Source organism: Aotus nancymaae, unplaced genomic scaffold (genome assembly GCF_030222135.1).
Source record: "Aotus nancymaae isolate 86718 unplaced genomic scaffold, 86718_ANA_hifiasm-v0.15.2.pri h1tg000002l, whole genome shotgun sequence".
NCBI lineage: Eukaryota > Metazoa > Chordata > Mammalia > Primates > Aotidae > Aotus > Aotus nancymaae.
The window spans coordinates 34,498,871-34,523,256 of record NW_026988413.1 but is presented as its reverse complement, the minus strand read 5'-3'; the positions used below and the strand labels follow the sequence as shown (position 1 = coordinate 34,523,256).

Below are 24,386 nucleotides of genomic sequence, written 5' to 3'. Positions count from 1 at the left end.
TCTTGGGAGATGTCCCAATAAATATGTGTATTTGGCAGTTGAATACTGGGTCTGAAGCATAAGAAAGAGGTCTGGCCTGAAGAAATGGATTAGGGAGTGATCAGCTTAGAGATGTTTCCTTGAAGCCTTGGAGTTGGATAAGATAGCCAACTAAAAATGAAATGTCTAAGAAGGGTTAGAAAGGATTATCTAAGAAAAGATTTTAATTAATCAATGAATGGCTAGCCCACAAAAGAAAGGGGGAAAAGTGGCATCAGAAGGAAGGAGAAAATTTGGGACAGTGGGATACACTAGAATCCAAAGTAAATAATGTTTCACAAAAGAGGAAGTGAACAGAGATAGCAAGTGCTAATGACAAATCAAGTATGTTAGGAATGGAGGAGGCCATTGGATTTAGACATAAGTCATTGCTAACCTTTGTCTAAGAGCTATTTCAGGAAAGTATAGCATTGAAGCCAGATTATAGGGAGTTAAGGAGTAAATGGATTTGAGGAATTAATGACAATTACATAACTCTTTAAAAAAAATTTTACTCTAGACAGAATGATTAAGATAACTATAAGAAAACTTTGAGTTAGAGAGTAAGATGGAGGGGTGTTTATTTGGGGTTTCTTTGCTTATGTTTTAATGTGAGACATGTGAGCTTCTTTAAAAACTAGTGGAAAGGGAATAATTGGAGTGTGCAGAGACGCTGAGTGGAACAAAGAGGCAGGAATTCAGGACACAGGTAAAGGAATTAGTGTTCAAAAGCAGTAAAATCTAAGTGCATGTTCATAATGCTACATGTATAGACTCCAAGGCTGGAGGCAGAGGGAGTACTCTACAGTTTCTATTCTTTCTGTGAAGAGAAGGTGTGAGAGAGAGAGACGTATTGAACATATATTCTTTTTTTTGAGACAGGGTCTCACTCTGTCACCCAGGCTGGAGTGCAGTGGCACAATTGTGGCTCACTGCAACCTTCCTCTCCCTGGATCCTTAAGTGATCCTCCTACCTCAGCCTCCTGAGTAGCTAGGACTATAGCAGGTGTACACAACCATGCCTTGCTATTTTTTTTTTCTCATTAAACTTTTTTAATGGGTCTCAAAATTCTGTGACAAGTTTTTGGTCAAGTTGTTTCCATTAAAAAGTACTGATTTTAAAAACTAATGACTTAAAACTGCCACACGCAAAAAAGAAAACAAAAGTCGTCCACAAAACATTCTCCTTTCCTTCTGAAGGTTTTACAGTGCATTGTTATCATTAACTAATCTTTTACTACTAAACTTAAATGGCCAATTGAAACAAACAGTTCTGAGACTGTTCTTCCTCCACCACTGATTAAGACTGAGGTGGCAGGTATTAGGGATAATATTCATTTAGTCTTCTGAGCTTTCTAGGCAGACTTGGTGCCCTTGCCAGCTCCAGCAGCCTTCTTGTCCATTGCTTTGATGACACCCACCGCAACTGTCTGTCTCATATCACGAACAGCAAAGCCACCCAAAGGTGGATAGTCTGAGAAGCTCTCAACACACGTGGGCTTGCCAGGAACCATATCAACGATGGCAGCATCACCAGACTTCAAGAATTTAGGGCCATCTTCCAGCTTTTTACCAGATCGGCGACCAGTCTTTTCCTTCAGCTCAGCAAATTTGCATGCAACATGAGCTGTGTGGCAATCCAGCACAGGGGCATAGGCAGCGCTGATTTGGCCTGAATGGTTCAGGATAATCACCTGAGCAGTGAAGCCAGCTGCTTCCATTGGTGGGATGTTCTTGCTGTCACCAGCAATGTTGCCATGATGAACACCCTTGACAGACATATTCTTGATATTGAAGCCCACATTGTCCCCAGGAAGAGCTTCCCTCAAAGCTTCATGGTGCATTTCAACAGATTTCACTTCAGTTGTAAACGTTGACTGGAGCAAAGGTGACCACTACCAGGTTTGAGAGAACCAGTCTCCACTCAACCAACAGGAACAGTACCAAGTAACACCAATTATAGACATCCTGGAGAGGCAGGTGCAAGGGCTTGTCAGTTGGAGGAGTTGATGGTAGGGTACAGTCCAGAGCCTCAAGCAGTGGGTTCCACTGGCATTGCCATCCTTATAGGTGACTTTCCAACCCTTGAACCAAGGCATGTTAGTACTTGACTCCAGCATGTTGTCACCATTCCAACCAGAAATTGGCACGAATGCTCCTGTGTCAGGGTTGTAGCCAATTTTCTTAATGTAAGTGCTGACTTCCTTAGCGATTTCCTCATATCTCTTCTGGATGTCGGGTGGCTCAGTGGAATCCATTCTGTCAACACCAACAATCAGTTGTTTCACACCAAGTGTATAAGCCAGGAGGGCATGATCTCTGGTCTGCCAGTTCTCGGAGATACCAGCTTCAAATTCACCAACACCAGCAGCAACAATCAGGACAGCACAGTCAGCCTGAAATGTCCCTGTAATCATGTTTTTGATGAAGTTTCTGTGTCCTGGGGCATCAGTGATAGTCAAGTAGTACTTGCTGGTCTCGAATTTCCACAAGGAGATATCAACGGTGATACCACATTCACACTCGGCTTTCAGTTTATCCAAGACCCAGGCATACTTGAAAGAGCCCTTTCCTATCTCAGCAGCCTCCTTTTCAAATTTTTCAATGGTTCTTTTGTCGATGCCACCGCATTTGTAGATTAGATGGCCAGTAGTGGTGGACTTGCCCGAATCTACGTGTCCAATGACAACAATGTTGATATGAGTCTTTTCCTTCCCCATTTTGGTTTTTAGGGGTAGTTTTCACCACGCCTGTGTTCTGGTGGCAAACCCGTTGCAAAAATGCACCTTGCTAATTTTTAAAATATTTTTGTAGATATGGGGTTTCACCATGTTGCCCAGCTGGTCTCAAACTCCTGAGCTCAAGCGATGTGCCTGCCATGGCCTCACAAATTGCTGGAATTACTCATGTGTACACTGTGCCATTGTACACATATTCTAAAATAAAACTGTTAATAGGTGCAGAGGGAAAAGGGAGATAATTTCAAGGAGTCTATGTCATACCAGTCATTTTCTCAGAATGTAATACAGTAAAATTTGGAAATTGACAATGAAAAGTTGCCCAAAAAATTTTGATATTTGGGCATTAAAAATACCCTTTTTAATAATATACATATTTAAGATGAAATTATAAAATATTTAGAATTAAAGGTCAAAAGAAGCACTATATAACATTTTTAAAGTTTTAAAAATTAAATAGAAAATTAAAATGATTAAATATTTAACAAAACCAAATACAGGTCTGTCAAAAGACTACTAAAATAGACAAACCTGTGTCCAGATTGATGAAGTGGGGGAGAAAATGTGAGTAAATAATATTGGCATTAAAAAATAGAGATATAATTTACAAACATTTTTAAACACAAAAACATACTGTTTGTTAACATATTTGTGGCAATACCCTTGAAAACCTACATGAAATAAGTAATTTATTGTATGTTCTAAAATAACTAAAAGCCTATCATTGAATTGTTTGTAACACAAAGAAAGGATAAATGCTTGAGGTGATGGATGCTCCATTTGCCCTCATGTGATTATTTTGTACTGTATGCCTGTATCGGATAGCTCATGTTTTCCATAAATATTACACCGATTATGTATCCAAAGAAATGAAAAAGAAAAAAATTAAAGGAAAAATATAATAAAAATACATTAAAATATACATAGAAAATTTAACTAGCCTAATAACCATTAAAGAAATCAAAACAGTTGCCTAAAATCCCACCTTCAAAATATAACCAGTTCCAAAAGAATTTAATGTCGCATTTTACCAATTTTTAAGGAACAGAAAATTCCAAATGTTAGTATAAAAAAAATCCAGGTGGAAAACTAGCCCAGCTATTTTATTGGACAAATATACCTTTGATTCCAAAACAGAACAAAGACAGAATAAAACACTTATAGGCCAGTTTCAATAATCTTATTTAAAACAGCAACTCAAATCCAGCAATGTATTTCTTTAATATCATGAGCAATTAGAGTTTATAGGGTTTATTCCAAAAATGAAATGATGGTTTAACACTGGAAAATATGAATAGATTTACATAGAGGAACATTATGACCCTATCAATTAATACAGGAAAAGTAGTCAATACAATTCTATACTGTTCATTAAAAAATAAAAAACTCTTAGTAAACCAGAAATGGAAGAAAGCTTTCTTAGCCTTTGAGAAAGTATTTATCCTAAAACTACAATAAACATCATATATAAAAATTAAAATTGGAAATGTTCATAGTAGATTCATGAAAATATAAAGAATGTCAATTATTGGCACTATTATTCAACATTATCCTGGAAGTTGGATTAAACTAGAAAGAGGTAAAAAGGTAGGAAAGGATTTACAGATAGACAATATGACTACCTACAAAGAATATCAGGAGAAACAAAAGGGAAAATAATTATCTTTTATTAGAGTTCAACAAACATACATAAAATCAATAGCATTGTTATTTGTTAGTTTTGAGTGATTAGAAAACGTATTAGAATAAAAAAAAACCCAATCATTAACAACAACAACAAAACTTCCTCATCTCAAAAAATTCACTTAACAAAATGTGCGGTAAATAATACAGAGAAATTTATAAAGTGAATTAAAAAGCATAAAATTATGCCCAAATAAAATATAAATGTTGATACATGGAAATATTAAGATATTGCTTCTCCTTAAATTGACTATAGAAGTCATTGCAGTATCAATCAAATTTCCAGCAGGATTTTTCATGGAAAATGTAGAACAGATTTTAATTTAGCATGGAAAATTAAAGAGCCAAAATATACTTAAAAGGAAATTATAAATAGTGAAAAGGAAATTATAAATAATAGAAGAATTCTGTTTTACTGTATATGGAAGACTTATGGTGTGATATAATAGTATTGGAAAACGAAAGAATCTAGCGGAGGAATGATGCATTTGAGGAAATCTGTTATATGGCAGAGATGGCATTACATATCTGCGAAGAAACAGAAGACTTATCTTTAAATAACATTGGGAAATTTTTCATGTCAAAATTAGTAACATTGTATCTCTACCACTCTTCAAACACTAAAATGTATTCAAAATGGATTAACTACCTAAAGGTGAAAACAAACCTTTATATCTATTGTAAGATCCTTTTAGAAAAGAAAATATTGGGTTGGGCGCAGTAGCTCACACCTGTAATCCCAACACTTTGGGAGGCCAAGGCAGGTGGATTGCTTGTGCCCAGGAGTTTGAGACTAGCCTGGGTAACGTGGTGAAACCCCATTTCTACAAAAAATACCAAAATTAGCCAGGTGTAGTGGTGCACACCTGTAGTGTCAGCCACTTGGGAGGCTGAAGCAGGAGAATCTCATGAGAATAAGAGGTCAAAGTTTCATGCACTCCAGCCTGGGCAAGAGAGTGGGAACCTGTCTCGAAAAAAAAGAAAAGAAAGAAAAAAGAAAAGAAAAGGAAAGGAAAGGAACGGAAAGGAAAGAAGGAAAGGAAAGGAAGAAGGGAAGGGGAAGGAGAAAGGGGAGAAAATAAAATATATTGGAAAGTATCTCTTAATAACTTCAGGGTAGAGAAGGATTTCTTACGTAAAATCATAATTTGCAGAAAACTATTAAAGAAGAAAAATAAATTGGCTGTAAATCTCTGTGTGATTCAAGAAACTGAAGACATTTCCAACTTTTTACACCTCATAGATTTGCATTCATACAATGAGAACTCCCTACAAATTAATTAAGTGGTAATGAAGTAAAACATGAAAAGGCAGTCATCAAGGAAGATATCTTAATGACTAATGAACACTAAAATTTTACAGTTTTACAGAAATTAAGAAAATGTGAATCAAAACCATGATATACTATTTTTCATTTATCCGACTGTCAGAATTAAACACTGATGAGTTCTAATGCTCTATAAAACCGTCACACGTGTGCACATTAAAACATGCAGGAGATGCTCATAGCTATAAAACTGTACAATACCAAAACACTGCAAATACCCAAACATTAACTAGTTAGTTAAGGAATAAACAGAATGTAGATTATTTGTGTAATGGAGTAGTAACAGAAGGAATACATAAAATTGAATTATATGCATATATATATATATACACACACACACACGATATAATTTGCCTCCAAACGTCTGTGTGAGATTTAAAAAGAGGAAATGGAGGTTGCACATCTATAAGCCATGAGGAACGTTCTCTCAATGCTAAAAGAATAACAAGAGATTTCTTTGCTTCTTCTAACTCCCCTAGTGTAAAATGTAGATGCTCCAGGAAGTTTACTAAAGCAAGGTTTAATTCAAGAAATTATTGGAAAATATGTCATATATATTTTTTAGTCAGTATCTTACCTTGATTGGTGTGTGTGTGTGTGTGTGTGTGTGTGTGTGTGTGTGTGTGTTTATTTGGGGGACTTAAATGAAATAACCTATATATTTTTTTACTCTCTTGTCCAGCTCCTGAGTCAGTCAAATATACAGCAGAGTGACTATTCCACAGCCCTAAAGCAATGCAACAGGGAAAAGAACCGAACTTCTTCCATCATCCCTGGTAAGTTATGTTTAACCTTGAAAAGACAACTTTTTAAAAATAATAAAAGCCTTGTAGGCAATTTGGCAATATTTGCTTACCTTTGGACAAATGGAGCACATTCAAATATTTCTAATTTTGTCCGATATGTAACTGTTACAAAGGACTCACAAACCCTTGAAGTCTCATCTAAAAATGCAAAATGTATAGAAAAATCAGCTTACAGATCAGAGACCTTCAACTTGAAAAATGCAGCTATATTTCACATCTGGCATGGGGGAAATATGGTTCAATGCTGTGAGCATGGGTTTTTTTTTTACAATGAATGTTCTGTGTTCCAGTGGAAAGATCAAGGGTTGGCATTTCGTCCCTGAATGGGGAAGGCACAGACTACATCAATGCCTCCTACATCATGGTAAGTCACAGAAGTCACTGGGTTACAGGGATCAAAACCAGAATGGGCTGCCAGAAGCAGAGACTGCAGGCATAGGCAATATGATCGGTAAATATGAGTCAAATGTCTTGACTGCAAGCCCACAGTCTGCAGCAACAATTGAAATAACAGCATGCTTTTATGTGTGCTGGGACTGAAGAAACCTCACGCAAGACAAATTACTAGGTGCAGGAACACAAACTCACCATTCAGGGCTGATGAGTAGATATAAAACTTATACCTGCTTATCTAAAAGACTTTATTTCCTTTACTAAGGCAGAGCCTCCGAGCAAATCCAGGATTTACTGGCTTCAGCAAAGCCCAACCTCACTGACATCACCACTCCAGGTTTGCAGTATGACTCATCCTGCAAACTGGGCTTGTTACAGAACCTGGATTTCTAAAGATATAATGCTTTTCTTCTGCATTAAGTCTTATATGTGAAGGATGAGAGCTTTAGTAGCTGTTGTGTGACCTTCATTAACATTTTAGGTCAATTAATCACAGAGCTTGGCTTCAGATGAAAACCTCCTAATTCGTATTCCAAAACTTCTGTTCTATTTATCCAATAAAGAAAATATTAAGGAATATCTATGCAGAAAACATGGGGATGTGTGGTAGTGGCATCTAAATACATTTCACATTTTGAATGAGCCAATAGGTGATAGGAATGGGATCTGAAAGCAGGAGGGGCTAGAAGAACCAGGATTTTAGTAACAGTATAAACATCACCATTAATCCAATAGCTCTAGCTTCTAGGTATCTGTACCAAAGTATGCAAGGTGTCTCCCTGGTTCCTCTCTTATAGAGGCAACCAAGGTGTCTGGACACCAAAGTGTGAAATGTAAACTCTCCTGTAGATTTCCACTCTCCGTAGAGTAAGAAACACTATCCACAAAGCAGTTTGGTAAGTAAGTCTACTTAGAGGTGTGTTTTGAATGAAACTGTTCAAGTTACTCTGTCAGCTTAGCTGATAGCTACCATCCTCAGGGGCCACCAGAGGCCCAGTGGAAAAAGCACCAGTACAGGATCCACCTGCATGGGTTCCGTTGAGCAGTCTCACCTGAAATCTTCAATGACAGACCCACAGTATGAAAGTTTGGAGTTTTTAGTATTTTATGGACCCTGAGGAGTTCATGGCACTAGAGGCCACATGCATAGAGCTTAGGCAGAGCAAGCAGAGAAAGAGAGAAAAGAACCCATGGACCTTTATTGGGTTCAGGGCATTATCCAAGCAGGTTTCCCATGGGGAGTTTTACTTGATGGGTTTAAAGCAAGAAAGCACAAGTCTCAGAAAATCATATAGTAACTTAGAGGTATTTACTCTGACATATCTGCGGAGTCCATGTGGGTGCTAGGGTCAGTGAGGCCAGCCAAGCAGGCTGTATCTAGCTGTTCCATAGTGAAATGGTCACTATGAAGCAGTTTTGTAAGTTAGATACCTGGATCTATAACTTAAAGGAACTGGGGGATGGGAAGATGTAGAACTGGAAACTGTATTAAGGGTAACTGAACCCCACTTCTGGCATGAGAAAGTTCAACTTATATTTAAAAGGAATGCCAAGACAACATAAAAATCATAAACATTCACTACAAGATGATAGGTAACCTTGAATACTATGTCTGACTTCTTAAGGCAAACTTGGGCACAACACTTAACGTCTAAATCCTCAGTTTAATCATCTGTAAAGTGGAGATCACAGTTCCTATCTCACAGTACTGCTGTGAGGAACAAACGATGAAAGAGAAAGAAAACACATAGTGCCACACCTAACATAGGAAATGCCCAGTAAGCATTAGCTATAATAATCATATTACTACATATAGACACAATCTGCAATTCAAAAGTCTATTTTGACTTAAGGACCATTGATGTATAAATATTTTTCTGAATGTTTGAAGGCATACGCCAGTGTTGTTTTTATCTTCTCTTTGGTTTTGTAGGGCTATTACCAGAGCAATGAATTCATCATTACCCAGCACCCTCTCCTCCATACCATCAAGGATTTCTGGAGAATGATATGGGACCATAATGCCCAACTGGTGGTTATGATTCCTGATGGCCAAAACATGGTAAGTCTGTTAGACCACCTTTGGGTATTTCTTTACAGGGGAATATCAGGTTACAAATAGCCAAAAGTCCAGCATACAAACAAGCAAAGTAATTTTGTTTTCAACTTATAAATAATGTAATTGAAGTAATACTTTTTGTCTACTGTTGAGCTTGGTCTCATTATACAATCTCCTAGGTCAAAGTGATGAATAAAAGTTTTAAATTAAAGTAGATTTAAACTAACTTAAATGTATGTGTTTTGTGACATTGCTTAAGAAAACAGAATCACAGCCATGAATGAAATCAGTCTATATGCTTCTATTTGCATTTTTAAAATAAAATGTATTAGAATATTTAGAGATTCCCTGAGTTTAAGGTGGTCTCTAATTTTTTTTAAAGACCAAGTTAGAATAAAGTGAATTCCTAGCATAGAAAGGACTTTTTTAGTATGAGAAAAGCAGGGATATCCCATCCCCCTTTTCATGTGTTTGGATAACCCAAAGAGTAAAATAAAGTAAATATTTTATTTAGGATTTACATGTTTCCTTAGCTTTGATATTCAGTCCTTGTCTATAAAATTATTGTGTGACCATTACGCATGAGGCTGGAAATTTCTGAGCTCGTAAAATTACTTGAGTCTTCTCTACTCAGTTGTCAGTTACAAAAGCAGCAAGCTTATCATTGCTGTTGATAAAGTAAGAGCATAAAATGATAAAGCAGTAGTTTGGGTTCCTAAGTGTGATATTTTATTCAGCACATCAGTCTAGCTGAAGGCACCAGGAAGATTTTAAGAATAAATATTCAGATTCAAAGAAAAATTTGAGTTGAAATTTCTGTGCCAATTAATTAACTTTATTTCACAATCTGACTTATTAGGCATTTTATTAAAATCTAGACTCTTCTTTCATTTGTACTCCTCCAGGCAGAAGATGAATTTGTTTACTGGCCAAATAAAGATGAGCCTATAAATTGCGAGAGCTTTAAGGTAACTCTTATGGCTGAAGAACACAAATGTCTATCTAATGAGGAAAAACTTATAATTCAGGACTTTATCTTAGAAGCTACACAGGTAAGGATATAAGTTAAATGACACTATTTTTATCTTAAACACTTGTTAAACATATTCTGACCTAAGGATCTTTCCTAGAAATGAAAAGCATGATTCTGATTTTTTCTCAACTGAAACAATTACCCAAATAATCAAATTACCTTGTCACTTTCATTTTCAAAATGGTATAGAATCATTAAACAGTTAATCAATCATACATCATTACTGAATTTTACACATACAGGAAATCAAAGCTCTTTTACTCCAGATTAGTGGTTGACAGAACTTAGGTGGAAAATAAACATGGTAAAAGAATAAATTTATTAATTCTAATTCCCTTGTTTTAATATAAGTCCTCACCTTGTAGTCTCTTAAGTAAAATGGGAAAAATACTACCTACTGAAACTTACTATTCTCTACCAATGTAGAAAGTTGATGAGTGGGTCGGGCCCTGTGGCTAACATCTGTAGTTCCAGCATTTTGGGAGGCCGAGGTGGGCGGATCACAAGGTCAGGAGATTGAGACCATCCTGGCCAACATGGTCAAAACTCATCTCTACTGAAACACAAAAAATTAGCCGGGTGTGGTGGTGTATGTCTGTAGTCCCAGCTACTTCGGAGGCTGAGGTTGGAGAATAGCTTGAATCCAGTAGGGGGAGACTGCAGTGAGCTGAGATCATGCCACTGCACTCCAGCCTGGTGACAGAACAAGACTCCATCTCAGACACACACACACAAAAGTAAAAGTTGATGAGTGATCGTTATGTAATAAGTTGTTAAGTGAAGTGCTTCAAAAGCATGCCGTACAATAACCTAGGAATATTTTACTAATGTCTTGGTTATCTATCACGCAAGATACTGTTGTTATCTACAAGATAATATATTGCTTTACTAAACTCTTAATTATGTGCAAATATCTATTGTTGAATTCTTTGTCGATAATTATTTACATAAAACTATAGTAAAATACTAAAAGATACCAATAATGATATCTAAGGCATGTGAGTTTCAGAGTATCAATTTGATAAAGATTATATCATGTTCCAAATGATTTGAATGTTTCACTTTTCCCTAATTTTGAAAACTAGTACATATATAGTATACAAGAAGATTCTTTATTCCCTAGAACATTTAGATGACCAAAACATATGAACTTGACAATACAAATAACTAACAATATAAACAGTATGGCAGTAGAATAGTATCCTATCTGATTAAAACAAAAAAAAAATGAACATGTCGATTTCAGTGCCACAGATGAGCAATGTGGCCTTGGGAAAGTGACTTAGGTTCCTTATTTGTAATATAAGCTGCAGGAACTAGAAGGCTCCTAAGGTCCCTGAGAGCCCTTAATATTCTGTTGTAATTTCTACCTGTGATTATTCCCTGACCACTTTAGTAGCAGCCATTTAGATCTGCCATCTCTCATGCCTTCTTCCCATTATTCCCAGTTAGTAAGAAAGCTTATTACAAGAGAAATAATCATTAGATACCTATTATCTTGTCACACCCATTGTCTTGATTACCAATTATGTTTAAGATCTTGCTCGGCATTGGGAAATCAGCACTGTTTTTCTCCTAGTATTCTGCAGAAAATAAACTAGATAATAAAGGTTCCTGATTGATCCCAATTCAGTACATCTCATTTATGTAAATCAGCTATTGTGGACAATTTGATAATCCAGGAGCCCAACCCAGGGATCGACAGAACTTCTATAACAATGGTCAAAAAAGAAGGAAAGACTAAAGTGGACAGTTTCATTAACTTCTGACATTTTTAGGCACTTTGCCCAAATATCACAACATTTGAGGTTAGTAGACAGGTGAAGGTCTATTCTACTGAGCTAAAAAGCTAGGGGCCTTTTACTTATTTATTTGTTATGAGTACTATTTTTAAGAATTTATTAAATATTCAATATATTTAAGTTGTTTATATGATATATGCAAGGTTGAAAAATGTTGTAATAAATTACTGTAACCCACCACTGACTTTAAGAAGTAGAACATGGGTTAGCAATATCAGTTCAGTCATTCACATAGTTTATATATGTATGTTCATGTTCTTGGATATATATTTTATTCCATTGGTCACTTTGTTTATCCCTCAGCCACAATGGCAGTGTTTTACTCCTTATAGCTTAGAGTAATTCTTGATATCTGATGAGTTCATTTCCTCTATTGTTTTCCTTCTGTATTAGTATCTTGGCTATTTTGGCCCTTTGCACTTTCATGTAAAAATTAGGTTCTGCTACTTGTTTTTAATTGTATTATTTTTAAAAAAATACACTTTTGGAAGCTGGGGGTCAGAGTTTTAAGGGATTTAATGAACTCATAGTCTTATTGGTCACTTAAAAATCAGAATTGGGATCCGAGTTGAACCTGGATCTCTACCTCCTTGCCAGCGTTTTCTCCACTGTCATGCAATCTCCTTCTTTTACTTAAGCCTGAAGATTCCTGACATATGAAGAAAGTATATGCTATTTTCAAAACAAATTTTAACACCAATGATTTATTTTTATATATTTGAATTTAGTAGTGCAAATACATCTTTGGTACATAGTTTCAGTTTCATGGTTTGTAAGCATTGACATATTTCACCCTTAGATAGTTTATTTTTAGAATAAAGAAAAGAAATTACATCTTTTGATCCTACTGAGTAAATCTATGCATGGTAAATGTGGCATCACAACTGTTTCTTCCTTCTATGATGAATGTACCACAACTACTGCTGCTCATTCATGCCTGCCATTGGGTTTTATTACCTTACTGTAATTCCTGATTTTCCTCAATGATTCCACTCATGGTAAACTGTCACTCACTAACATTACTTTGTTTTTTCTTCTTATAGGATGATTATGTACTTGAAGTGAGGCATTTTCAGTGTCCTAAATGGCCAAATCCAGATAGCCCCATTAGTAAAACTTTTGAACTTATAAGTGTTATAAAAGAAGAAGCTGCCAATAGGGACGGGCCCATGATTGTTCACGATGAGTAAGTTCCACAAGTTACCTTGTTTCACACCTGCACATTCTCTGGGCATATGTATATTTCTGTTGTCTTCAGACAAACCTAATGCTTTGGACCCACTGTGATGATTCAGCCATGGTGGATTATCAGCATCTTATCAATAAAGTTAACACAGAATATCCTTTTTTTTTTTTAACTTGAAGTCCCTGTTGAAGGCAGAGAATGGGTTCATGATCACAAGCATCTGCTCTTGCATTTGATGATGAGAACACTTTGCATAATAAGTCAGTGTTTTAGCAGTGAAAATTATACAGGAGCCAACCAGAGGCATTTTTCAGTCATTGATTTCCTGGCATAGAAGTGAAATTGATACAGTTTTTATTTATCAGAAACAAGAAACTTTATCCAATAAAACTTTCCAGTATTCCATTATAAACAAATAAAAAATGCATATGCTGAACTTATGTTTTTTTAACATACATATAATATGTTTGTTATATTTGTATTTATACATGTATATTATATATGTATTATACATGTATTTATATCATACTCCCAGTTAGGTTATTTTTTATTATTGCCAACCCCTTTCATAGTATACAAATAATAAACCATAAGCAAATATTAAACTTCTGTAAAGTATGCCACTACTAATATCATGAACACTTGGCAATATTTCAGATTAAATCATAGCTCTTTGTGCAAAAAGTGAAGAGAGACAATTCATTAAAAGTTTCATGTTTTTACTGCAAAATTGTCAAGGCTATATGCTTTGTGAGTTCTAAATGTGAGTGTTTGGTGCATCTCAGTGGAGTCTTTGTTCCTTTCCCTTTTTTTACAAGGCACGGAGGAGTGACTGCAGGAACTTTCTGTGCTCTGACAACCCTTATGCACCAACTAGAAAAAGAAAATTCCATGGATGTTTACCAGGTAGCCAAGATGATCAATCTGATGAGGCCAGGAGTCTTTGCTGACATTGTAAGTAACAAGGCAGTGAACCAAATTTTTCACTGATAGAGTACTACTAATTTCCTAGAGGCTGCTGAAATCTTATCATGTATCAAGAAAGATCATATTAACTGATAACATCAGCATGTAGTTTTCAAGCTGAATTACAAGTCCACAATCCATAGAACAATAGACATTTAAAATTTATCCTTGAGAAAATTTATGGCAAAACTTTTAAATCTCATGTTTGCCTTTCTGTGTAATAGTAAACAATGCAAATAGTCCAATTGGAGAAGCTTAGGTGAATGTAGAAGTCGTAGGCTTATCTTCAGCTCCTTGGTCTGTTTAAGGGCCTTATAAAGGAACCTTCTTTAAAACTCCAGCCCAGACCAACTGGCAAGAGGTCAAAGTAATCTTTGTGCACATGCACTGCAGAGGAGACCCTATTAAAAGTCTCATTCTGGGAAGCTGAGTTGTATCAAGCTTGTGCTGTGTGAAACTGCTTTCTGGAGTTGAACACTTCGTGAATGCATTTAATGATGCACCGCTTCACATGTAGGCCTAATGGTTTTTGGCTATGATGCTGCTCATTGGCTCAGGTTCTCTGTAGCTGCCTCTCCCCAAACTGCCTGAGATGGCATCTGTAAGAGAAAAACTGTTTCATTCTTCTGTGTGCCACTACTTTGAGACCACAGTAGAGCAGGCACTTACATTTGCTCATAGCAGAGCACAGGACCAATCGGGCTGATAGAATGTGAAATTCCTCTTATTGGTGAACAATTTATATTGTGAAGGACTGCATTCTCCATGGGTCCCAGGCTGACAGTACAATCATTTCTGAGACCTGTCCATAAAGAGGCAGACCCAGTGGACTTTCTAACAAGTAGAGAAAGAAGAAGAAACTTGTTTCTGAGTGAATTACTGGTGCCTAGTGTCAAACGGTTTCCCCTACAAGTTAACAGAACCCTGTCACATCACCTTCTGATTTGACAGAAGTAAATGAATAAGAAGAAAGTGCTTATTATTGGCAAATGTATGTAGGTTAATTGTCTAGGTCAGTGAATGGTTTGGCAATTGCAAAGTTAATTTAATCAAAAAGAGACATCAGTATAGGTTGTGTACATCTGGTGAGTATAACAATGCCCTTAACACATTGCCCTTTCATGAACAGTGCCGAAGTGTGTCTAAAAATATTCCTTCTTTTTACAAATGTATGTCTTCACTGAGCTTCCTGTTTATAACCTCCCATCTTCTGTTCTCCAGGAGCAGTATCAGTTTCTCTACAAAGTGGTCCTCAGCCTTGTGAGCACAAGGCAGGAAGAGAATCCATCCACCTCTCTGGATAGTAATGGTGCAGCACTGCCTGATGGAAATATAGCTGAGAGTTTAGAGTCTTTAGTTTAACACAGAAAGGGGTGGAAGAATGCACATCTGAGCACTGTTTTCCTCTTCCTAAGATTAGGCAGGAAAATCAGTCTAGTTCTGTTACTTGTTGACTTCCCATCACCTGACAGTAACTTTCATGACATAGGATTCTGCTGCCAAATTTATATCATTAACAATGTGTGCCTTTTTGCAAGACTTGTAATTTACTTATTACGTTTGAACTAAAATGATTGAATTTTACAGTATTTCTAAGAATGGAATTGTGGTATTTTTTTTCTGTATTGATTTTAACAGAAAATTTCAATTTATAGAGATTAGCAATTCCCAACTACAGAAAATGTTTGTTTTTAGTGTCAAATTTTTAGCTGTATTTGTAGCAATCATCAGGTTTGCTAGAAATATAACTTTTAATACAGTAGACTGTAAATAAAATACTCTTCCCTATGATATTCAACATTTTACAACTCAGTATTCACCTAAAGTAGAAATAATCTGTTACTTATTGTAAATACTGCCCTAGTGTCTTCATGGACCAAATTTATATTTATAATTGTAGATTTTTATATTTTACTACTGAATCAGTTTTCTAGTTCTGTGTAATTGTTTAGTTTAATGATGTAGTTTATTATCTGGTCTTACTCAACCAGTCTTCTGACATTGTATTGTGTTATCTAAGTCATTAACTTTGTTTCAGCATGTAATTTTAACTTCTGTGGAAAATAGAAATATCTTTGTTTTGAAATAAGTTTTTATGAGAATAACACCTTACCAAACATTGTTCAAATGGTTTCTATCCAATGAATTGCAAAAATAAATATAAATATTGCCATCAATTTGTGGTTTGCTTGGGAGCATTGTGCTGAGGTGTGTGTGGCAGAAAATTGTGGACCTGGGTCCCCCTATGATGATGGCAGCAAAAAAAAAAAAAAATCTAGTAGGATGGGCCAGGGTTTAATGGGACAGGGTTTAGAGCAGTGGGTCCCAAACTGTGCACTGAGGTACACAGGGAAGTCACAAAACTTTCCATTTGTGAGGACAACACAGCAACATGTGCAGATACTTCACAAACTTTTACTATTGAATTACTTGAACTTAACTACTTAGTGAACAGGACAATTATGTGTTTGTTTTGGCTTGGGAAGTGCTATGATCTGAATGTTTATGTCTACCCACAATTCATCCTCTCACTCTCAAGGAGATAATGTTAGGAAGTAGGACCTTAGGGAGGTGATTAGGTCATGAGGGCAGAGCTCTCATGAATGAGATTAGTGTCCTTATGAAAGAGGCCTGAGCAAGACCCCCTCACTGTTTTTGCTGTGTGAGAGTGTGATGAGAAGACAGCTGTCTCTAAGAAAGCAAGCCCTCACCAGACATCGAATCTGCTGGCACCTTGATCTTGGAACTTCCCAGCCTCCAGAAGTGTGAAAAATAAATCTACGTTGTTTATAAGCTACCATGTTTATGGTATTTTGTTACAGCAGTCTGAATAGACCAAGACACAGAATTATAAAAATATTACTGATTAAGAGCATCAGGTACCAAGAAATGTTGGGAACTTCGGGTTTAGAAACTAGCTGGGAGTTAGAAGTAGGCAGATTTGCTAGTCAGAGACTCTAGTATAAGCAAAGATCAAGCTAAGCAGGTGACTGGAAGAGACAGACAAGGACTAGGAGGTAAAACATTCCAGAATGGAAAAAAGAGAAGATGACCCATGTTGAGGCAAATCATCAAGATCAAAGAGCCACATGGAACTGAAAGGCAGGAAAATGGAATTATTAGTCAGGCAGGCTTGGATGCTTGCAGCAGTCCCCTGCCTCAGTCAGGAGTATTTTATGGTATTACCTACAAAGGAGCTCACTGGTTCCTAAGGATGCTCTCAGCTCAGGGCCCAGAACAGCAAGCCAGAGAAATTTTGTTTAAATCAGTGGCTCTCAAAGTACAATTTCCAGATTTGTAGCTTCAACAAAACCAGGGAACTAGTTAGAAATGCAAATTTCAGATTCCCATCCCAGATCTAACTGTCAGAAACTCCGGGGACTAGGCCCAACAATCTAATGCATGCCTAAGTTTCAGAACCATCGCTCTATAGCAAAAACACTTCGGGGAGCCTCCATTTACCTCAAGCAATATCAAGAAATTTTTACCATGTTCTTAAAATAGAGCTAAAATTAATTAGCTTTCCTTTTTATGGGAGCTTTTCTTTTAAAGCAATAATCATGGGAGCTATGAAATAGAAATAGGTACACAAAAAAAAGCCCGATAAATAGTAGCATGACAAATCCCCAAATGGTGATAAGCGCTTCTCTACAAGATACAAAAAGAATTAATGTACTTCTTATTTACCCTCCCGGGGAGGAAGGACACAAGGTTAATTTTGAATTCCTTCGTTGCTTTCTAACCTTATCTCCTTGTCCTCTTTTTTTTTTTTTAACAGTTTTGTCTTATCACCACCTACAATGTCTAAACATAAGCTGATCTGAATCAGTAGTACATGTCACCTTAATTATTTTGTCTATTTTTCCCTTAGTCTTTGTCCCAGGAACAAGCAACCTTTGAGGAGATACAGAATTTTTTTACCCTTTTAAGGTTATTTATTTAGTAATGTAACTTATAGAGTCTTGTCCAACAGAAAATAATTACGCAGTAACATGTATGTCATATCAATTAAGCATTCTGACATAAATGTTAATAAATATACTTTGAAACAGATTAAAAAGAAAATTCCTGTTAGATACAGCAAGATTTTCTCTTTTCTTGACCCTTAACTCTGAGACAATAATCAGTTATGAGACAAGCCAGGTAAGTCAGGTAAGTCTCCCTCAATTATTTCCACCCACACCAAAAATCATTCCTTGTGTTTAACACATTCACAGCTTTTTTCCATACATTGTTTTATTTTTATAATTGTGGCCTCATTGCAAATACGTTTTGATGTTTCTTTTTATAGTGATGTAGGCATTTTTTATTACACATAATTTATAAGCCTACCGTTGCCAAGGCTAAGTAATCTTTCATCCACTATAGTGATTTCAAAGAAAGGGATGTTTGACACTGTCTGGCAATGTCTGGGAATATTTTTGATAATTACAACTGGCCAAAGGGTGAAGAGTGCTACTGGCAACTACTGGGTAGAAGCCAGAGATGCCACCAAATATTCTACAATGCATAGGACGGTCCTCACAATAAAGAATCACACAGAACACAACGTCAGTAATGCCAAGACAGAGAAACCCTGTTCTCATGCTATGCTCTTGTAATCATTTTCCTGATATTGACTCTTTAAGCTATTTTGAATCTTTCCTATTACAATACAATGATAAACACTTCTTTGTGTGAAAAAGCTTTTAACCATGTTTAGGATTATTCCTCAGAGTCAATTGTTGTGTTATTTGGGGGAGCAGATAGTACGAACATTTTTACGTGACTACTCACTTTCCAAAAGAATTATGCCGTACGAACATTTTTACGTGACTACTCACTTTCCAAAAGAATTATGCCGTTGACACCTCCATTGGCAGGAGTTCTATTAGAGTTCTATTGTTCCACTTATGGGTTCAGGTCTCTGCTCAAATATCACCTCCTCAGAGAAGCATTCTCTGACCAGCCTGTCTGAAATAGCATTCCCTCCTCTCAAGAAGGAGATTCGAAATATTTAGCAGTAACCATCAGAAGAGACTGAGTCATGAGCATCAGCAGAATGTCAGCAGCCTGCCTCTCCACCACCCCCACCAGACCTTCTTTGTCTCTTTATCATGCTTTATTTTTATTCATAACACTTTTTCTTTGCTGACATTATATTTGTTTGTTATTTATCCCCTTCATTGGTATTTAAGCTCCATGAGGAGTCTTGACTCTTTTTGTTAACCTCATATCCCCATATGTAGAATGGTGCCTGGCACAATAAAGGCACTCACAGTATTTTAGATGAATGAAAAAAATGCATTGATTTTTACTTAAAATAAAAATACTCTCTTTAATACTCCTTTCCTTGTAAACCTGATACTCTATAGGCAATGTTACTTAACATAATAAGTTTACCAGCTTTGGCAAAATATCTGTTCTTTGTTTGTTTGTTTTTTGGCGGGGGGAACATCTTCATGAATTGGTCCAGTTGAAAAAGGATGTTCTATACAAATCAAATTGCAACTCCTATTTTAAATTATAGAGAGCAGATTTGAAACCTCAGAAGTAATATTAATCAGGAGCATAATCCATCTCTTTAGCTACCTCTATAAGGACTACAAAGTCCATCATAGTTCCAATATGATACTTCTTGAAATACTATGACAGCAGATTCTTCATATAAAATCAATGCAAACATTTAACAGATGCATGTTCCGTTCAAATTATATAGTGGAGATCTTACTGAATTTTAATATTTCTTATCTGAAAGCCTCAAATCTGTTAGTACCTACTATGACATGCTATTTCTGTAATACACAAAACTTGGAAACTATGTCTTTATTAGCAGATAAATTTTACAATATGGTATTAGAATTGAATTCTATTTAAAAATAGTGCATCAGAAATAGTAAGCACTTATTGAATTAAATTTAACACTTTAGGGAAAATGGGAAATCTGCACATTTGTCAAGATAAACAAAACATACTTTTTAGTTTTCTAAACCATGATTGGCTATTATCATTCATTTGCTAATTGCAAGCTATATTCTGGTACATTAGAGGTCTCGTCCTCATTAGTATGATAAGGGTTTGTTAGAGAAGGTGGCATTAAATGTTAAGGCAAATAAATGTAAGGCACTACACTAGTTTTAAGAATCTAGACATCCTTGACATTGGCTTGTAGTTACCAAGGTATTTTTTTTTAAGAAAAACATTTTTTAAAGAAAAATAAGATGTGGAAGTGGGAGTAGGAAAAACTGTGGGTGTGAAATTGAAACTTTTGTTACATACAAAACATTCTCATTAGGCCATCAGCTGTGACATATTCTAAGCAGGCCACAAGAGACACAAACTGACCTTAGAGAACTGTCCCAAATGTACTAATTTGAAATATTTTACTTTTGGATGAGCCATTTCCAGTATCTCTCAGATTTCTGTTATCTTGCTTCAATCCTAGGAGAGTTGCTTTAGTTCTGAATTACCCACACAAATAAATGAACTGATGCAAGTGATTTTTATCCTCATTGCTAATTTATTTAATGAAGCCTTGTAGTGAAAACTACAAGCATTAAAGTTCTTCATGAAAAATACTAAAATAGCAGTCTGTTATAGCACCTTTACTTCAAGTAAGTAACTTAAGAGACTTAGGAAGTTAAAACTGTGTGTTTCCTGGGCTTTTTAGAGAATGCTAAATGAAAAAATTCCACATTTTGTCTATATGGCATTCTAGTTCTAACTTCAAGGGGATACATACAAAGATTCAATAAACTACCTAGAGAAGAAAATTAACTGTTAAAAAAAACTATTAAGGCTGTTGAGGAAATATTGACAAATCCAATGAGAAAGACTGACAACTAGGGTAATCGCAGTGTATTCACAGTCACTCACCCTCTAGGGAACATTTCTGCAGCAAATTATATTTTCCAAAAACAGCCAGACAGTATCTTCTGTACTATAGGTGACTCTTTGAAACTCATCCCATTGAGAAGCAGAGTGTATGGTCCCTCCTCTTGGATCTACGGTAAAAGTGATGCTATGTGACTTCCAAGCCCAAGTCATAAAAGAGAACACAGCTTCTGCCTGATTTTCTGGGAATGTTTGCTCCTGGAGCAGCCCCACCATGCTGTGTCAAAGCTGCACAGCCATGGAAAGACCCACGTGGAAGAAACCAAGGCCCTGGCCCACAGCTTCAGATGAGCTTCCAGGCAGAAACATTTTGTCAGCTATGTAGGCAAGCTGTCATGAAACAGGTACTCCAGCTTCGTATCAACGTATCTCAAGTGACTACATGGACCAGAGACCAGTTGTTTGCACTGAGCCATGCCCAAATTATAGGTTGATGAGCAAAATAAGTGGCTACTGTTTCAAGACACTACATTTTGGGGTAGTTTGTTACACAGCAATAGTAACTAAAGCACTTCTTATACTTCAAAGCCTAAAATGCTAGAAACTGTATTTCCCAGACTCCTTCACAGCAGGAAGTATGTTCCACCAAATACAGGGAGGCATAGGTCTGGAAACACAGACAATATTATTTTACCATATATTATAATGTAATATTAAATGATTACCTAAAAATGAGTTCATATCCTTTGCAGGGACATGGATAAAGCTGGAAACCATCATTCTCAGCAAATTGACACAAGAACAGAAAACCAAACACCACATGTTCTCACTCATAAGTGGGTGTTGAACAATGAGAACACATGGACACAGGGAGGGGAACATCATACACCAGGGCCTGTCATGGGGTGGGGAGCTAGGGGAGGAATAGTATTAAGAGAAATGCCTAATATAGATAATGGGGTGATGGATACAGCAAACCACCATGGCACATGTATACCTATGTAACAAACCTGCAAGTTCTACACATGTACCCCAGAACTTAAAGTATAATAAATAAATTTAAAAATGATTTGTCATATATTTACTCATGCTTTTTCACTTGTGGCTACCCTGTAGATGCCCTTATGTATATTTTGAAGACAGAAATTCACAGTAGCCTTCTTCCTGCCCTCTTGGCCCCTGCTGATAAGCAAGGTGGTAAAGATATAATTTTTCTGCAACAGGGTCCTAGTAGCTAGTGTCAGAACCATGGCAGTAAGAGCAGTTGCTTCTGATTCTAGCTTCCCAATCATAGGACCCTAGCTATGTGTATACGCTCCTGGTCTTTGTGCCTTGTATGATTTCTTTCTTTAAAATACCTAGAGTGGTTTATGCTCCCTGCTCCAAATTTAGCAAACTGGAAAAGAATTGGCTAAATGATGCTATGACCATCCAATCATTTTTCCAACCATCTTTTCCTCTACTACTACAGTAATCTTAGAATATGTCTTCTTCCAGCCCTTTCCCCTTTCCCTGACTCATTCTCAACACTCAGTCTAATAAATCTTTTAGAAGCACAAAGCTGATCCTATCAGCCCCCTGTATTGTCAACCATGAAGTGACCTAAACCTATGGCTACACAATGATTTTGATAGTCAGGGCTGGCTCAAACTCCTACTGATGCTCTTTATCCACCCTCATGTTTTGGGAAAATTTTCACACGATCTCCAAGAAGCAACAAATCATAGAGAAGAATGTGTCCCTTTAGCATTGCCATCCAATGTTAAAACATAACTAAAGCTGAATTACATACAAGCCAAGCCTGTAACAACTTTTCCTTATCTCCACCTCCACCTTCACCACATCTTCGTACCATGGCTTTTAAAGCTGTTACTACTATTCTGCAATCTATGTATAAGGCAGAATTAAATAATTATACCATATATAGCACAATCGTTTTGTATATAATCATAATTATAGTTTGTATAGTTATAATTATATATTGTAATTATGTATATAGTTATACGTACAATTGACATCTCTGTTCAGAAATTATATATAGTAACATATATAGTAACAGTAACTTGTATATACAAAACAAACGATTATACTACATGATGTAATTACATACAATTAAAATTATACATATAACAAATTTATACAGTATTATGTTATATATATTTGTATATATGTAATTTCTGCTATGGGTTAGGCACCATGATAGGTGTTGAAGACAAATAGGAGTCTAGTGGAATCTTAGTTTGGACTGCTATAGAAGCAGAACCTGTGACAAGAATTTAATGCCTTTCAGTAGGACAATGAGTCAGGGAAGGAAAGACAGCTGATAGTGGATGTAGTATCAGTCAAGTTCCTCAAGTGGATAACTGGAATATAATCCCTTTGTAGAATTCTGGGAGCCAGTAGAAGACATATGCACATCCAAGTTATCCTATCCAAAAAACTAAGGAGCTAGCTGATTGATACATCAACTCCCACGGGTTACTGGCTGGCTGCAGAGAATGGAAGTGGGGAAGGTCACAATTCCTGGCATTTCTGGACTGCTGTGATCATGGGTGAAGAGAGCTTTCACTGTCAAAGAAAGCCTTCAGGCAAAGAGAGGCTGACAGTTGGAAGTTCAAAGGTGTGCAGTGGGATGGTAAGGCCAAGATTTGAGTGCAACCGGTGTGCTAGAAATAATTTTGCCTATATGGTGTATGACTCAGTGGGGATTTATTTATTTTTTGACCTTGGAAAGGGAAATCAAAAACTGCTTTTATCAATGCACAAAGACCTACCCATGATTTGAAAGGGATGATAATATTAACATAATCATTATCATCAAAGCAAATTACAATGCAAAGGTATCTGAAATGGCTCTACAGTTATATGATGCCTTAATAAATCAAGGAAACTGATTTCTCTGAGTGGCTTCTCTCGGTGGGGATTTATTGTCTCTGGCCCTCACCTACCAGATGTCAGCAGCACCCTGCCCCAAGTCTGTAACAACCAAAAATCTTCTACATATTTTCAAAAGCCTCCAGTCAATGAGATCACAGAGTAATCTGTATTACAAAAAAAAAAAAAAAAAATTGTATAGGGTTCTTTAGAAATACCTAACTCACACTTGCAAATCCTCAAGAAAGTAACCTCTCAGCTACAACCGAAAAAGGACTAGGAGTTAACTAGGTGAAAGTTCTGGGGGAAATGAGTATCTCGGTTAAAAGAAACATAATCAGAAAAGGCTCATAAGCAAGAAAGAACAAGCCTATTCAAGGAGGTGAAGAAAGTTCAGAACTGGATAATATTTTGTAAGGAGGTGGGCAGTGATGAGATGAGACTATAAAGATATACAGGGGGACATTTATGCAGAGCCCTGGAGGCTCTAATAGGTCTGAACTTTATCCTGGGAGGAATGGGGAGACAACTGAGAGTAAGAATATGACCATATCTGCAGTTTTGAAAGATTAATGTGTCTACTGTGAGGAGAATGGTCATTAGTGGAGTAATTCTGGAGACAGGGAGGCCAGGTGAAAGACTGTCACAATGATCCACATAAAATATAATAGCAGCCTGAAGAAGACAA

At 36.4% G+C, this 24,386-nt stretch overlaps 1 protein-coding gene, 1 long non-coding RNA gene and 1 pseudogene across 6 annotated transcripts in view; 1 reads left to right on the top strand and 2 right to left on the bottom strand.

The window, feature by feature from the left end:
- Nucleotides 1-16,188, top strand: part of PTPRZ1 (protein tyrosine phosphatase receptor type Z1) — a 193,111-nt gene extending 176,923 nt beyond the window's left edge. For all 5 annotated transcript variants that reach the window (XM_064373969.1, XM_064373967.1, XM_064373965.1 and 2 more), the window contains 7 exons: nt 6,449-6,542; nt 6,863-6,936; nt 8,899-9,027; nt 9,930-10,076; nt 12,903-13,045; nt 13,864-13,999; nt 15,233-16,188. In XM_064373969.1, the coding sequence (XP_064230039.1) occupies nt 6,449-6,542; nt 6,863-6,936; nt 8,899-9,027; nt 9,930-10,076; nt 12,903-13,045; nt 13,864-13,999; nt 15,233-15,373 (864 nt within the window). In that variant the 3' untranslated portion in view covers nt 15,374-16,188. The remainder of the gene's footprint in view (nt 1-6,448; nt 6,543-6,862; nt 6,937-8,898; nt 9,028-9,929; nt 10,077-12,902; nt 13,046-13,863; nt 14,000-15,232) is intronic.
- On the bottom strand, nt 1,353-2,999 carry LOC105732073 (elongation factor 1-alpha 1-like; annotated as a pseudogene).
- LOC135273989 (uncharacterized) lies at nt 13,383-22,684 on the bottom strand. Its single transcript, XR_010341757.1, has 2 exons — nt 20,867-22,684; nt 13,383-14,610 (listed from the first exon to the last, which is right to left on the bottom strand). It is a non-coding gene; the product is annotated as an uncharacterized LOC135273989 (long non-coding RNA).
- Nucleotides 22,685-24,386: the final 1,702 nt, after the last annotated feature.